Source organism: Phyllostomus discolor, chromosome 2 (assembly GCF_004126475.2).
Source record: "Phyllostomus discolor isolate MPI-MPIP mPhyDis1 chromosome 2, mPhyDis1.pri.v3, whole genome shotgun sequence".
NCBI lineage: Eukaryota > Metazoa > Chordata > Mammalia > Chiroptera > Phyllostomidae > Phyllostomus > Phyllostomus discolor.
Window position 1 is genome coordinate 110,362,874 of NC_040904.2, and position 14,365 is coordinate 110,377,238.

Consider the following 14,365-nt stretch of genomic DNA (forward strand, 5'->3'; position numbering starts at 1 on the left):
CCTGCAGACACACATGAGGATGCCTCTTTCCTATTGTAAGGCACACTTGTCTGAAATGTAGCAAAGGGACAAGGGTGACACTCAAGGGATGACCCCAAAGATTCTCAGCTATGCCAGAAGCAAAATCTATTTAGCTAAGAATGAGAACAATGGAAAAATCCTTCTAACAAAGTGCTAAAAAAAAAAAAAACCCTAAAGGTATTGTAAGGGCCATGATTATTCCTTATATCGAATTAAGAATAATACTTAGCCCTGGCTGGCGTAGCTCAGTGGATTGAGTTTGGGCTGCGAACCAAAGTGTCGCAGGTTCGATTCCCAGTCAGGGTACATGCCTGGGTTGCAGGCCACGACCCCCAGCAACCGCACATTGATGTTTCTCTCTCTCTCTCTATCTCCCTCCCTTCCCTCTCTAAAAATAAATAAAATCTTTAAAAAAAAAAGAATAATACTTTACAAGATCTCTGAAAATGGATACAAGACCCCAAATGAAATTAAGAGGCTAAGTTTTCAGAAGTTGTATTGTCACAAAAGCCCACTAACCTGCTATACAGAGACCTGTGATTATCCCTGAACCAAGCACTCACATTGAAGTGCTAAGGTCACAAGTATCCCTTCAGACCTTCCCACTTCCACCCCCCGTCCTTACCCACCACCACCACCACCAACTGAAGAATCTTCCCTCAGTGCCTTTCTGAAGGTGGCCCTAACTTAGGATCTGGACCACACAAATTGTTTGGGCAAACAACTTACTCTACATCCAGATAAGTGAGTCAACAAAGAGATGCTTATGAGACTCACTATTCCTATCATTCATCCTACTAAGCTTACTCAGCAAGATGTGATATATATATTCTGTACCAGTAATCAATATCATTGATGACACTTCTTTCCCCCTTTTTAGTTTGATCTTTATCCTACTTTACCTTATCTGGTAGATAGAAGCTACATTTATCACTTATCCCATAAACAGGATGGTGAGGAGTCACGATTAAATCTGATGAAATCCAAGCTAATGAAGGAATAGACACTATCCAGAAAACCTAAACTCAAAAGAGTGACTTTATCATTTCACTTCACAATACAGAAACTATAAGTAAATTTAGATCATCTCCCATGGGGAGAACATGAAAATGTTTGGAATTGTTCCAAAGACGGTTGGATCATGATTAAACAGGAGCATTTTTGCAATTAAGGGTGTGAGGAGGGGTGCGTGTGTACTAGGACATCAGGTGGTAACTCCAAACAAGACACTAAGCCCTGGCTGGTGTAGCTCAGTGGATTGAGCATGGACTGCGAACCAAAGCATCGCAGGTTTGATTCCCAGTCACAGCACATGCCGGGGTTGCAGGCCATGGCCCCCAGCAACCTCACATTGATGTTTCTCTCTCTCTCTCTTTCTCCCTCCCTTCCCTCTCTAAAAAAATAAATAAATAAAACCTTAAAAAAAAACAAGACACTAATACAGTAGAGGAAAAATACATCTAAAAGTGTTTTATTTTCCAGGAAAAAAAATGTGTTTAGAAAGCAAAGAAAAAATATGGGGCCAACTCAGAGTCTTCAGAGATTTAATGCTTGAAATAAAACAAACAAACAAAAAACTTGCTGAAAGTAATTATGGATCCCTAGTTATCATAAGTGCAAATATATCCAGGACCTAATATACTCATCACCCCTGAAAAGATCTCACAATCTGTCTCTACAGACTGAAGAGATGATCACCACTGACACTCATGTACTTTGGAACATAGAACATTGGCCTGCTCTGTGAGTAGATGGGTCTGGCTTCCTAGGAAATCATTTCCTTTATCTGTGTTAACAAATATCCCAGCTCTCTCATTTCCAATGTTACACAAGAGTGAGGGAGAAATCCCAAATGAGCCTGCTCCCAATGCCAAGGGAAGAGTAACTACCCCATTTACATAGAGTGCTATTTTTACACAATTCTTCCTCTGGCCAGAGATTATTCAAATGGAGAGATACAGAAAGATTAGAAGTTCATTATAATTTCTTGTCTGGGAATAGGATTCATGAAAATGCCCCAGTGGCAGCTTATTAACCGTGGTCCTTAACACAGCATCATCAGATCCCTCACTCATCTCTTTTCTGGATTCCTCCTTATAACACAGTTTGTTTTACATCTTTTAGGAACAGTCCTCCTCTCTTCATGATACAGAGAGAGTGTATTTGCATATGGAAATTAGGGCAATCACAAAGACATGATGCAATAGAGTTATAAAATTAAAAAAATAACTTTAGGAAGGAGTAAATTAGACTGAAAACTTCCCAAGGCACCCTGCTTCTCCAGAATGCAGCACAGTGGGAGGAGCACAGGTGTGGGAAGCAAATGGTCCTGTGACTGACTCTGAACTCTGCCACTGGCTGTGTTGAGTAGCAATAATACTTCAAGGAGATCTTGGGGAAGTTTAAATTATGAATTCATATTAAACATTGAAAATAACCTCCTAAGAATAAATAAAAGTTAATCAAGCATGGGTCATAAGAATGCTAATTGAAACTATAAAATCTGGGAAACAGGGTGAAAGGATAAAATACATGGGAAAACAATTGGGAAGATGACAGTTTAGAAACAGACATTTGTAAGACAGCCACAATATAAAGGAAAGTTATAAGCTTATGACATGGAACATAATATTCAAATGAAAAATATTAAACTGCAGTATTTGTTCCTTTCCATGTTGGAACCACAAATGGTACAATCATCCTCAATAGAAGCTATAAATAGATAATGATGAGCCTTTGTATTGTCATCAGCCATGTTTACTGAGAAATCAAAATATTAAAGAAAACACTTCTTTGTTCCCAACTAGGGTACCAATTTACAAAATCCATTAAGCTTTCCTGCTGCTTTCAGGAAACTTTCCATATAGTCCATGTCTACTTCTATTTCAAATGTCTATTTGAGATCTTGTCACATGCTTGTCCTACTATGTCTTACAAAGAACTGAGTCAAATAAAGAATCAACATTCTTTTATTTTTTTCTATCCCTACTTTTTTCATCTCCCCCTTTCTTTGTTGTCCTAACTGATCAGGTCAGGGGAGGTCGAACTTCCCGAGGAATATTCCATATGAGCAATAAATGCAAGTCTCTTGGCAAATGGTAACACTGAAATGAGTGAGATATATGAATAAGGTTATGTTTAAAATACATATCTAAACTGACATAACTTTGACCCTCCTTCGCTCAGGTGATTCTCCATCTGTGAATAAATGGCTCTCCCACCTCTTCATATTGAACTCAAAACCAAATGTCTTTTCTTGTCCAACATTTTTACACACTTTTCACTTTGCAGTTTTATTGTCATCGCTTTAGGTTAATTAGCAATTGATGATGACAATAATGATTATCTGATAATAATTATCACAATAGTTCCTTTATTGTTTTTTTTTGCTTCCCATCTCTCTCTAGTTCATCATGTTCTGAACACACTCATCTTCCTGAAACATGAAAAATAATCTTACCATTCACCACAAAAATTCATCAAGAGACATCTAAAGTCTAAGGTAAAGGAAAAATTCCTTAGTCTGGTATTCAAAGCTTTCAAATCAAACTGCCCAGTCCTACATCCCATAACTTACCTACATAAATCATTTACTCCAAAGAAAGTCGTGACCTTTATTAAAGCCTTTCACTCCAGGTATTAAATGTACTCCCCAATAATTCCTATGCAGACACCTTACCTTTTGAATTTAATACATGGTGAGCAAAAGTAGGTTTACAGTTATTAAAAATAAATAATAAAATAATAAATAAGTAATATAAGAATAAACCGTTTCATGTATTCACAACTGTAGACCTATTTTTGTCCACCTGTATACTCACTAATAATAACAAGAAACTAAATCTTGAGATGTGTCAAAATCTCACAGAATCTGGCCTTCAGGTACATATCCTCATGATTTTACCCAAGCAGGATCACTACTGGAACACAATGTCATAAAAGTCAGAACAGTAATTCGTCTTGTCAATTGATTTTTGATTCCTAAAAGCAAATATGTCCTTCCCATGATGATACAGACTTTGTCTTTTAGGCCTCTGCTGAATTCTCAACACCTGAAGCATTCCCTGGCACCTAGTACATACAAAATGAATGTTTTTTAAGTGAATGAACCACAGTGGAACAACAGAACAGATCACACACAGCTTTGTTTTAAAATTTATTGGTAGAAATAGATCTTTAATGCATACTTTGTGTATATATAAATTCTACATTCTTTTAAGGGTATTTTGTTTTGTTTTATTTGGAGTTTGGGGGCCTCCAAATGAATTTAACATATTATCTATGCATTTGATTCTTTACAGATGTTTCTTAGACTCTAAAATGAAATCTGAGAACCCATGCACATTGTGTACCTTACTGACTTTAATTCAAAGAATTGTCTGCACTTTCAAAAAAAGTCACAAAAAGGCTGAATTCAAGTTAAATAACCTATATGTTCTAAAATGTTCATGTCCCATTTCTGAATAAAGAAAGACTTCTTCAGCATTATATATTGCTTGCTGTCTAATAAGTCAGATTGTCAGAGATGTTTCGTTAAATTATCTATTTTTAAATATCTTAATCCACTCCCTCCCAGAGATGATCTTGTAAATATTAAACATTGTGTCATATGCAGTATTAGCTGAAAAGCTTAAATAAAAACCAAATGGATAGTTTGTAGAGTGAATATTTTAACCTTAAAATTATAGAGCTATATATACACATACAGTATACTGTATATAAATTTAACATTTCAAGTAACTTAAATACATTTAGCAAACATTTGGCCAAATACTCTTTTCATGAAAAGATATTAACCTTAGAATAAAAAGGTCATGAAAGGCTTATTTAGACACCAATGTCTGGACATAGTACTAGGCCGATGGAATTTGAAATTCCAAGTAAAGTCTGTTGTACTAGTAAGAAAAACAAGATTGGTTTTTAGCCTACTGAACTGTGCAGCACATACAAAAGTGCTTAGCATGACAAAATTTACCAAAATAAAAACATTTTAAAGGTTATTTGGTTCTAGAAATATTAAGTATTCTGTACTTTTGAATAATTTAGCATTTGCCTTTTAAATTTTATGTACATGTTTTTTAAACAAGTTTAAAAAGCACACAAAAATATTTTAAACTATAATAATCTGTTATTTTTCATCTTGGTTAGCTCATCACAAATAACTCAACAAAAGAATGTTTGAATACTCAGCTCTACTAAAATTCAGCATTTGAATAGATCCATTACATCATCCATTGTGTGGTACACTAGACCCTAAGACAGGCTGCCGGCAGACAGGACAAGTGCAATTCTCTGAGAGCCATCGGTCAATACAATGGATGTGAAATTCGTGCATGCAAGGTAACTGCCTGAGCTTGTTTCCAGTTACATAGTCACTGATACACACACTGCAGATTTTACCTAGTTCATCGTCAATACTGTTAGGCTCATAATTCCGGGTAGAAAGATTATCGATCTGCTCTTTGGTTAAACCACATATGTGATCATCACCATCACCTTCATGTAGTAAAAAGAAGTGAGCAAGGCGAAGAATAGGTAGTGCTCCAGTTTCCACCAAGTTATTTGAATTTCCTAACTGCCTACCGCTTCTGTCACTGTTTTGGGCATGGGGCTGGGTGGTCTCATTCTCATCACTCATTCCAGCGCTGTCTTCTTGGGCCTGCCTGGCCTGAGACGAACTTTCATGGTGCTGGCTGCTGTCATTCACTGGACCCGGGTTACTTAGTTCTGAGTGTATCTCTGGTAAATGCTGACCATTTCTCTGAATCTCTGACTCAGATTCGGCCTCCATTACAGAACTCAGTTCTCCAAATCCAGTCATGATCTGTCTTAAAATTGACTGAAGAGCCACTGAGGACGGTTCAACAAGTTCATTCTCAGATATTCTCCGAACAGGAACTGTTATGGTACTAACATAGGTTCGAATACCTGACTGCTCTAAACGAGAAATAGTTCGTTGAAAGCCTCTGCTATTGTTTTCGATGGTGACTGTATTTTCTGTGAGCCCTACTCTAGATCGAGTTCTGTTTGCAATACTATCCTGATCTCTGTTCTCTCCAGGACGAATCCTTCTCACTTGAAGGTCCAGTGTGATTGTTGGATGCCGCGCAGCAATTGAGGATCTGCTAGACTCTTCTCCTTCTTCTACTGTTATTCTTGACACAAGCCTTGAGTTAGAGAATGGGGTATATCCTCTACCTCTTCGTGCTCTATCTTGTTCTAAAAAGACACGAGTTATACCTCTCCTCCTAACAGCCCTTCTAATGGTTTGTTGTACAGGTCTATCTTCCCTCTGTGAGTTATCATAAACAGTGCCCCTTTGTCTTTGAATTGGTGAACGGCTTCGACTATTCAAAGTAGACTGTAATCTTATTGGCTCTAATCCTTGGTTTGTATTCCTCACTGTAACATTACTTCTAGCTGCATTTTCCCACACATGTGCTGCTCCAAATCGCTGGCCCTCCCTTTGCCTGAGTTCACTACCACCTGACTGGTTTGTATGACTACTGAAATTAGCATGTGGAACCCTAGTTCTAGGAATGCCAACTGCTCCCCTGGCTCCATTTCTTAATCTTCCTGATGTTGAGAAAGATCCTTCTACTGAATTCTGCCCCCTGGAGCCAAGTCTAGCTCCTAGAATGTTGGAACTACCACCACTGAAATTCACCGAGGTTTGGCTTCTTGTTCGCCTAGCCACAGGACTCGTTGATCTTTGCTGTCTATTTGTGGTATGATCACTGCTAATATCTAAAAGGGGAATGCCTGCATAATCTTCATCATGAGTTTCAAATCCTCTGTTCTCATGACTGATGTGGATTTCCATACTAAACCGAAAGTCTCCACTATTAGGGTTTGTTCGACTCACAACTCTCCAAGTTTGGTTCCCATTTTGTCCACTTCGAACTGCATGGCCTGTACGACGAAAGGTATTCAGCCATTCTAGTAGAGCATCTTCATTTGAACTTTCTCTAGGGACTTCTGAGTCTGGGAAGCAAACCAAATCAACTTAAGACCAATTTCTAAAATCTGTCCTTAGATTTTTATTGAAAGCTTGCATGAAAAAGTTTTTATTAAATTAAATTACATTTAAGAACATCTGTGTACTTTAATAAGTGCAAATGGCAAAAAAACCCAACTTTTTAAAAGAAAGGTATATATTATAAGCATATTATAATACATACCTATGTATTATACAAATTTACTATTTATGCAAAGCTGTGAAAAAAAATCCACATACCTGCTTTCTATATGCCTATTACTGGCAAAATATTAAGGCAAATAAATATTTCCCATACCAGAATTATACATATAGATTGCTTTATTCACATGGCAATGTCAATAAAATACAGTGGCAAAATTTATATATAATTCATCTTAAATTTATGGAATCCTTCTAGTAAAGGTAACTCACTCAACATTTTTGCAAATAGGTATTTTTGTAACCTTGGGAATTTTATTCTATTTCTCGGGAACTGCCAAAAATTTACAGCTAAAGAAATGTGGCTTTCTGAAACATTGTTAGAACTACATTATCTGTATTTATGTAAAACTCAGAAACTTTAGGCAGGTACTTTAAGTTCTCTATAGCTGTATCCTTGTATGTAAATTGGAGATAGTAGTATAAATTCGTAGAGTTATGAGGATAAAATAAACTATTGTATATAAAATGAATAGTACAATACTTGGCACACAGGAAAAACTCAATGGTAGCTAATATACATAATGTAATAAAATACATTTTCTTTTCCTTTAGAACATAAGCTCCATGAAGACTAAGGTTTATTTGCATTAAATCCCCAGCCTCTACAACAGTATCTGGTACAAATCAGGCTATTAATTAATATTGCTTAATGAATCAGTTCGGATAGATATAAATGTGTCCCTGAAACACTTTGACTCTGACTTTGCTGTTATGGTAAGCTTAAGTTTTCCAATTTTGCCAGTGGATTATACAAAGCAAAAAACTGAGCAAAAAGGAAAAGGACTGATATGGACAACAGTGTGGTGATTGCAGGGGGAGAGGAGGATATAAGAGAAGTAAATGGTAATGAAAAAATACAACAAAAATATTTTTAAAATTAACAAAAACTGAATAAAAAGCATTCTAATTAACATTAACTATATAGACTTTAACCTTAAAGTTTGTTCTACTCAAAAACAACTATTAAATGAGATTGCTTTCGTTTTATTTCATTAGCACAATCTCTCATAAAAAGCTTTTTAAAGTGTTGACTTAAAGCTGTTAATCAGCCTCTGGTGTCATAAAATAAATAACAGCTTTAGCCATATTCTAAAGATACAAGCTATTTTACATGTGGTAAGTATATTTTCAATATGTTAGTACAATTTACATATCTAAACATAAAGTAAACAAAGGGTTAATACCCAATTTCCATTTTAATTTGGAAAAAGACCTGAGCCAGGTAAACATTAATCATTCTAAATGCAACTTCCTTCTTTAATTACAAGAACGTAGTGATAACAGTGTGTGTCTAAGAGTTCACTATTTATCTAACAAAATCTTTCCTACCCTTCTTCATTGTGAATGCAGAGTAATGGTCATGTGGACAGGCTGGCAGTTAGGTGTGGCCCTGTCACTAAGTCCTCATCAGTGGAATGGGAGTGGAAGTGATATACCTCACTTTCAGGCTTGTGCCTGTATCCTTCATGCCAGTTGGAACCTAAATATGGTTGTGACTTAGCTCCATCAGACAAATAGTACCCTAGCACAGTTGGGTCGAATAAAACTTTGTGGCACAGTGGAGATGTCCTATATCTACCCTGTCCAATGCAGAAGCCACTAGCCATGTGACTGTTAAGCATTTGAATATGGCTAACATGACTGAGGCACTGTATTTTTTTATTTTATTTCACTTGAGTTTAAATAGTCACATGTGAATGGCACAGTTGTAGAAACTCTGCCAGCTAGATGGGTCCCAGGAGGCTTTACGGAGCAAAATTTGCCTGTCTCCCCTGGCCTGTTAACATGAAGGGAAGATAGAAGTTTAGAAGTTTATTTAACATAGAAGTTCTATCTTATTGAGCCATTGTATTGTTTGGTTATTAATAGTCTTTGCCATAACTAGTATAATGTTCTTAATATTGTATGTGAAACTACTAGTAATAAATACCTCTGGGGATGGAAGTGGAACTAGGAAAAGGAACATTAAAGTGGCTTCACTTTTAACTTTATATGCTTTTTATTCAGTTTGAATTCTTTTTACAAACACTTTGTTTTTTTATCAGAACTTCTTGTATTATGACTTAGTGTTTTTTCAATAAAATGACAAAGCAAACACAAAAACAAAACAAGCAAAACAGGTTTCCTGACTCAGTCTTCCTGTATTGTTCCGCATAAATTTTTAGAAGTGAGGTTTAGTTATATTACCTTAAAAAAGATATTGTATACATTCTAAGATGAAAAGGAACTATGGTGGTAAATAACCTAACTGTACACTTTTTCATATGCATGAGCTCCCTGAAGGCAATTGTGTTAGCCATCTCTGTATTCAGACCCTGTCCCATATTGCCGAATTATACTGCTTTGCATATAATACATAAATACTGAGTAGCACACCAAAACTGGAAAACATTAAAAGCAAACATATTGTACAAGAGCCAGTAAATTTATTTCTGCAATGGCTCTAATAAAACTTGTTCCTTATGGAAAGGAGTCCACAATACCTCTGGTATTTGTCCCATTTCTCAAGTCAGGCTGAGATGCTAATTGTTCCTTGACTCCATGTAACCGCTGTTGTAGTTCTTCTGACGTTATTTCTCCTAAAACAATGAAAAATTGCTCACTGAAATTAAGGACTTTAAGTTTTATTATAACTCATGAAGGATAAGACTAATCTTTAGCTGTAGAAGAAATTTTGTTGTGTTCATTCTGTAAATTAAAGACAGTTAAAATATTTAAATGATGCAAATATACATCATTTTGGTTACTTCATTTATTAATATTTTACTTAAATTAAGATTTAATTTGAATAATTGATAAAGTGCTCTCAGTCAATACACTCAGGAACCCATAAGCTATAACTCCATTGATTTTTGTCAGAGTTAAAAAGAAATTAAGAAGGGAGTATTTCTAGAGAAAACTTCAAATCTTTATTTACTTGAATTTTACCTCAACAGTTCAATGGTATGGGTCATCAATATATAATATGTAAGTATGCACTATAGAAGTATATAATACACAAACATACAAGTTTCAATGAGTTCGTCTGTAAAATAAATTTGTAACATACATTTATACAGCACATTGGACTTTTTGGCAGCTATTAATTCAGCTAAATTAATTACATTACCTCAAATGTAACAACTGAGTTTTAAATACAACAGTCCCCTCTTATCTGTGGGAGACATACTCCAAGAACCCCAGTGGATGCCCGAAATTGTAGATAGTATCAAACCATATATACTGTTTTTTCCTATACATATACAGCTATGATAAAGTTTAATTTTTAAGTTAGGCACAGTAAAAGATTAACGATGACAATAACACAAAACAATTATAACAATATACTGTAATTAAATGTATGTACATGACTTTGGGGCCATTATTAAGTAAAATAAGGGTTACTTAAAGACAAGCAGTACCACAGTTAATCTGATAACTGAAACTGCTACTGCGTGACTAATGGGTGTGTAGTGTAAGTAATGTGATAGGATGGACAAAAGGGATCATTCAAGTTCAGGGCAGGACAGCACAAGATTTCATCATGGTATTCAGAATTGCATGATGTTTATTAATGCCTTGGGAAACTGAAACCTCAGAAAGAGAAACCATGGATAAGATAAGCAGGGAGGTGGTGGGGGGAGAGCAAACACACAATTATCATAATTTTATTTGTAGAAATATTACTTAAGAGAAATAGGGCCATCTATGTAAATATTTCACACTATTACGTACATTAACCTGTCTGTTAGCTTGGCATTTGTATAACAGTGCTCCATGTATAATATTCTTAACCTAGCTATAAAATACAAAATGCAGCAATTTTCTATTTTATTATATTAAAAAGTTCTTAAATTCACAGAAACAGTACACTATATATTGAGAGATAGAAGAGAAGGAAAAAAAAACTATCCTTATTTTGTCTCCTCTTTTACCCATCTCTTACCAGGGGTGCCTAAAAGACTATGGTCTCTCATTAGCCGGTAATCTTCATCACTGAGTTCATTAATAAACTGATAATAAGCTTCTTCTCTGTGGAGACGCTCTTGCTGCCATCTTCTCTCATTTTCATGATGATCATGGTCTTGAAATGAGGTTTCTTCCCCATCATCATCTGATCTAGAGCTAGACTGATTCATACTGAGATTCCTGGCTTTCTGTTTAAACAACATATATATTGGGAGTAAAAGGGAGAAAACTGTACTTGAACAATGATTAAAAAAACAACATATATACATATAACACAAGGTGTTAGTCATGGACTATATATACATGGCTTCGTGTAATTAACTTTTATATATATTTTAATGTTTATATTTTTAAGATTTTTAATTTACTTTTTAGTAAGGGAGAAGGGAAGGAGAAAGAGAGGGAGAGAAACACTGATGTGAGAAACCCTGATTAGTTGCCTGTCACATGTCCCCCATTGGAGACCCATCCTACAACCCAGGTATGTGCCCTGACTAGGAATCTAACCTGTGACCTTTTGGTTTGCAGGATGCCACCCAACCCACTGAGCTACACCAGTCAGGGCAATATTTTTATTTGTAAATTTTGTTCCCAATCATGTGCCAAATCTTGCAATGAGAACTTTTATATAAAATGTAAAATAGCTTCTGGGAGGTAGAATACATTGGACCTACTTCTTTGCCTAAAGCCTTCATTTAAGTCAGACTGCATTTGGTTTCACCACACATTTCTCATACCTGAATGGCAAAGTGATTATCTTGTTTTGTACTCTTTGACTATCCAGTACAGTTGGTCTGAAAGCCCTCATTAATGTTTCAAATATATGGGTACTTCATGTTAGCATACAAATTCTAAGCTTGAATCACACACTGTCTTTATTTAATAAAAAATGGCTATTGGGAGGTTATTATTTACATTTATTTTCAGCAAGGATATTCTGCCCAAAATAAAGCTCATAAATGTAATATTATGTCCCTCCAACCCAAATGTACTTTGTGGAGGTAAAAATAATTTCGCTTACTGAATAGACGTGACATTGATGTCTCCTTAAATCTAACAGGAAAAAAATACCTCATGCATGGCTCTGAGGTTTGTTAGAGTTCATCAGAGTACTTGGCATCTCAACATCTGAAACCTCATCCCTAAACCTGGAATTGTCAGTTCCAAAGGTCTCTGAATGCCAGTGAAATGTCCTGATATTGTCTAAGCAAGCACTGTTTGGGATTATACTTAAATGTCATTCCTGAGAAGCTTACTTTTAACCTATAAGGAAATCAAGGAAGGAAATTATGTTTCATAAATATTTTAGAATTTCTTTTTTAAATTTTCCTTTATTGATGAGAGAGAGAGAGAGAGAGAGAGAGAGAGAAGGATCAATTTGTTGTTCCCCTTATTTATACATTCATTGCTTGATTCTTGTCTGTGCCCTGACCAGGGATGGAACTCGGCAACCTTGGCATATTGGGACAACACTAACCAACTGAGTTGTCCTACCAGGGCTTCTTAAACACATCTGTTTAAAAGGTCATTAAAGCAACTGTTCTCGGCTGGGAGTGCACATCAAACTCACTAGAAAAAAAATTTGAGAAATACAGATGCCCAGATCTCATTCCCAATCCTTGGTCAGAATTTTCCAGGGTAAGGCCAAGTCAGTCTTTAACAGCTAAGTTGGGTGTTTCTGTGGATGAAATAAACTATTCCTTAAACATTTCCAGTAAGTAATATAGCACATGACTTAATAGAAGCTGGACAATCAAATGACTAGTTTGTCAGTGAAGCAACTGTTGCAACTCTGACTCAGTGCAAACTATTTTAAATATAAAGTGAAATGAGTCTGCAAGTCTAAACTATTGTATGAGTAAGCAACAATCCAATTTCATGCATATTCTAACATTCAATTATAAATTCAAGGATTTTTTACAGTGATTATCATGTCATTTTTAAAGGAAAGATCTAGTAGCACTATTCGATCAAATGGAAATTAACATAGTACTAAAGCCTCAACATTTATTTCTATTTTCAGAATGATAGGACTAGATAACCATTAGTAAAGAGCATATTTGGTAGGTAAAGCAGTAATATGATTTTTTTATCAGACAATTTAAGAAATTGAATCCTATAATAAAATCAGCCTACCCTAATAGTATTAAAAACTTAAGAGCTTCTTCTCGAAGGTATTTTTTTGTATAATTAACCACAATTAAATCAAAGTGGATACCTTATTTGCCTTTTAACATGCTTTTAATATATGCAATGGTATCCATTCTTCAATGGCTTTTGTGCTTTTTTTGAGAGCTGCCCATCTGAAGCAATAAAAGAAAGTTAAATTACTCAATAAATTACTCAATTACTAAATAAATTACTCAATTTATTGAGTAGTTGGGGGACTACGCTAGAAGCGGCCGATAGTCCCCCAACTATGCTGCAAAGTCAAAGCAAAATGCCCAGTGAATTTTGTTAAGATGGTCACCCAGAAAATTAGACTTGAAAACAGATCATGAACAGCTCCCTCAAGGCCATTTCTCTCACCACAGAAACTAACCCTTGCCTCCTACACAGGACGGCTCCCGGGATTATAACTCCTCTCTGAAAGGCCTTCCTTCCTACGGCGTTCCCCTTCGGATGTGGCCAGGGTTAAGTGTCTCCTGTTTACTTCTAAATCTGTACTTTCTTGCCACCCCAGCCCTCCTCCAGCTACTGGTTCCTTTTCTGGCCGTTGCGACCGAGGCTCGCGCGGGTTACGGTCCCCACTACACTAAACAAACTGGGCTGGAGGGGCCAGCCAACCTCTTCCCAACGCTTCCCTTTAGCGACCTAGATTCCCGCAGAGAAGCAGGTGACAGGCGGTGCCTCTGAACCAATCACCAATGAAGAAAGCGCCCTTAGAGAAGTAGACCAATCGGAGAAGAGATGGCCCTCAAGGACCGCCCACTTTTTCAACGTTCTCTAGAGGTGGAGCCCAGAGGGATCTCCGGAGCTCACCTTCCGAGGACTTGGGTTATCCTCCTGCAGGCCGGAGGAAAGTCTGTGGCATGTGACTGTCCTTTCAGATCTCGGGGGCTGTGACAGGGAGGCGAGAGAGGCTTCCCCCGGAGGCCGCTGCGACCTCTAATCTCTACTGAAGAAAGAGGCCTGAAGCCCAGGCTGCACCTTGGGATCGTTCAGCTGCAGGGAGGTTATGAAGGGGGAATGGCA

General features: G+C 36.5%; 1 protein-coding gene across 2 annotated transcripts; it reads right to left on the reverse strand.

The window, feature by feature from the left end:
• Window positions 1-4,558: 4,558 nt before the first annotated feature.
• RNF6 (ring finger protein 6) lies at window positions 4,559-14,016 on the reverse strand. 2 transcript variants are annotated; one of them, XM_036018341.1, is made up of 5 exons: window positions 13,641-14,016; window positions 13,389-13,473; window positions 11,148-11,358; window positions 9,706-9,801; window positions 4,559-7,005 (listed from the first exon to the last, which is right to left on the reverse strand). In XM_036018341.1, the coding sequence occupies exons 3-5, from the start codon at window positions 11,338-11,340 to the stop codon at window positions 5,249-5,251; spliced, it is 2,046 nt and encodes a 681-aa protein (XP_035874234.1). In that variant the 5' UTR covers window positions 11,341-11,358; window positions 13,389-13,473; window positions 13,641-14,016; the 3' UTR covers window positions 4,559-5,248. The 2 variants fall into 2 exon arrangements, with proteins under 2 accessions (XP_035874234.1, XP_028360874.1); XM_028505073.2 differs by lacking the exons at window positions 13,389-13,473; window positions 13,641-14,016 and having other exon boundaries at window positions 11,148-11,373.
• Window positions 14,017-14,365: the final 349 nt, after the last annotated feature.

Excerpts from the sequence above, each read along its gene's own strand:
- RNF6 (XM_028505073.2), bottom strand. The coding sequence starts at position 11,373 with ATGTTGTTTAAACAGAAAGCCAGGAATCTCAGTATGAATCAGTCTAGC. Across the intron at positions 9,802-11,147 it reads TAGTCTTTTAGGCACCCCTG|GAGAAATAACGTCAGAAGAA; the intron begins GTAAGAGATGGG and ends TCATTGTTTTAG. Across the intron at positions 7,006-9,705 it reads AAATGGGACAAATACCAGAG|ACTCAGAAGTCCCTAGAGAA; the intron begins GTATTGTGGACT and ends TTTGCTTCCCAG.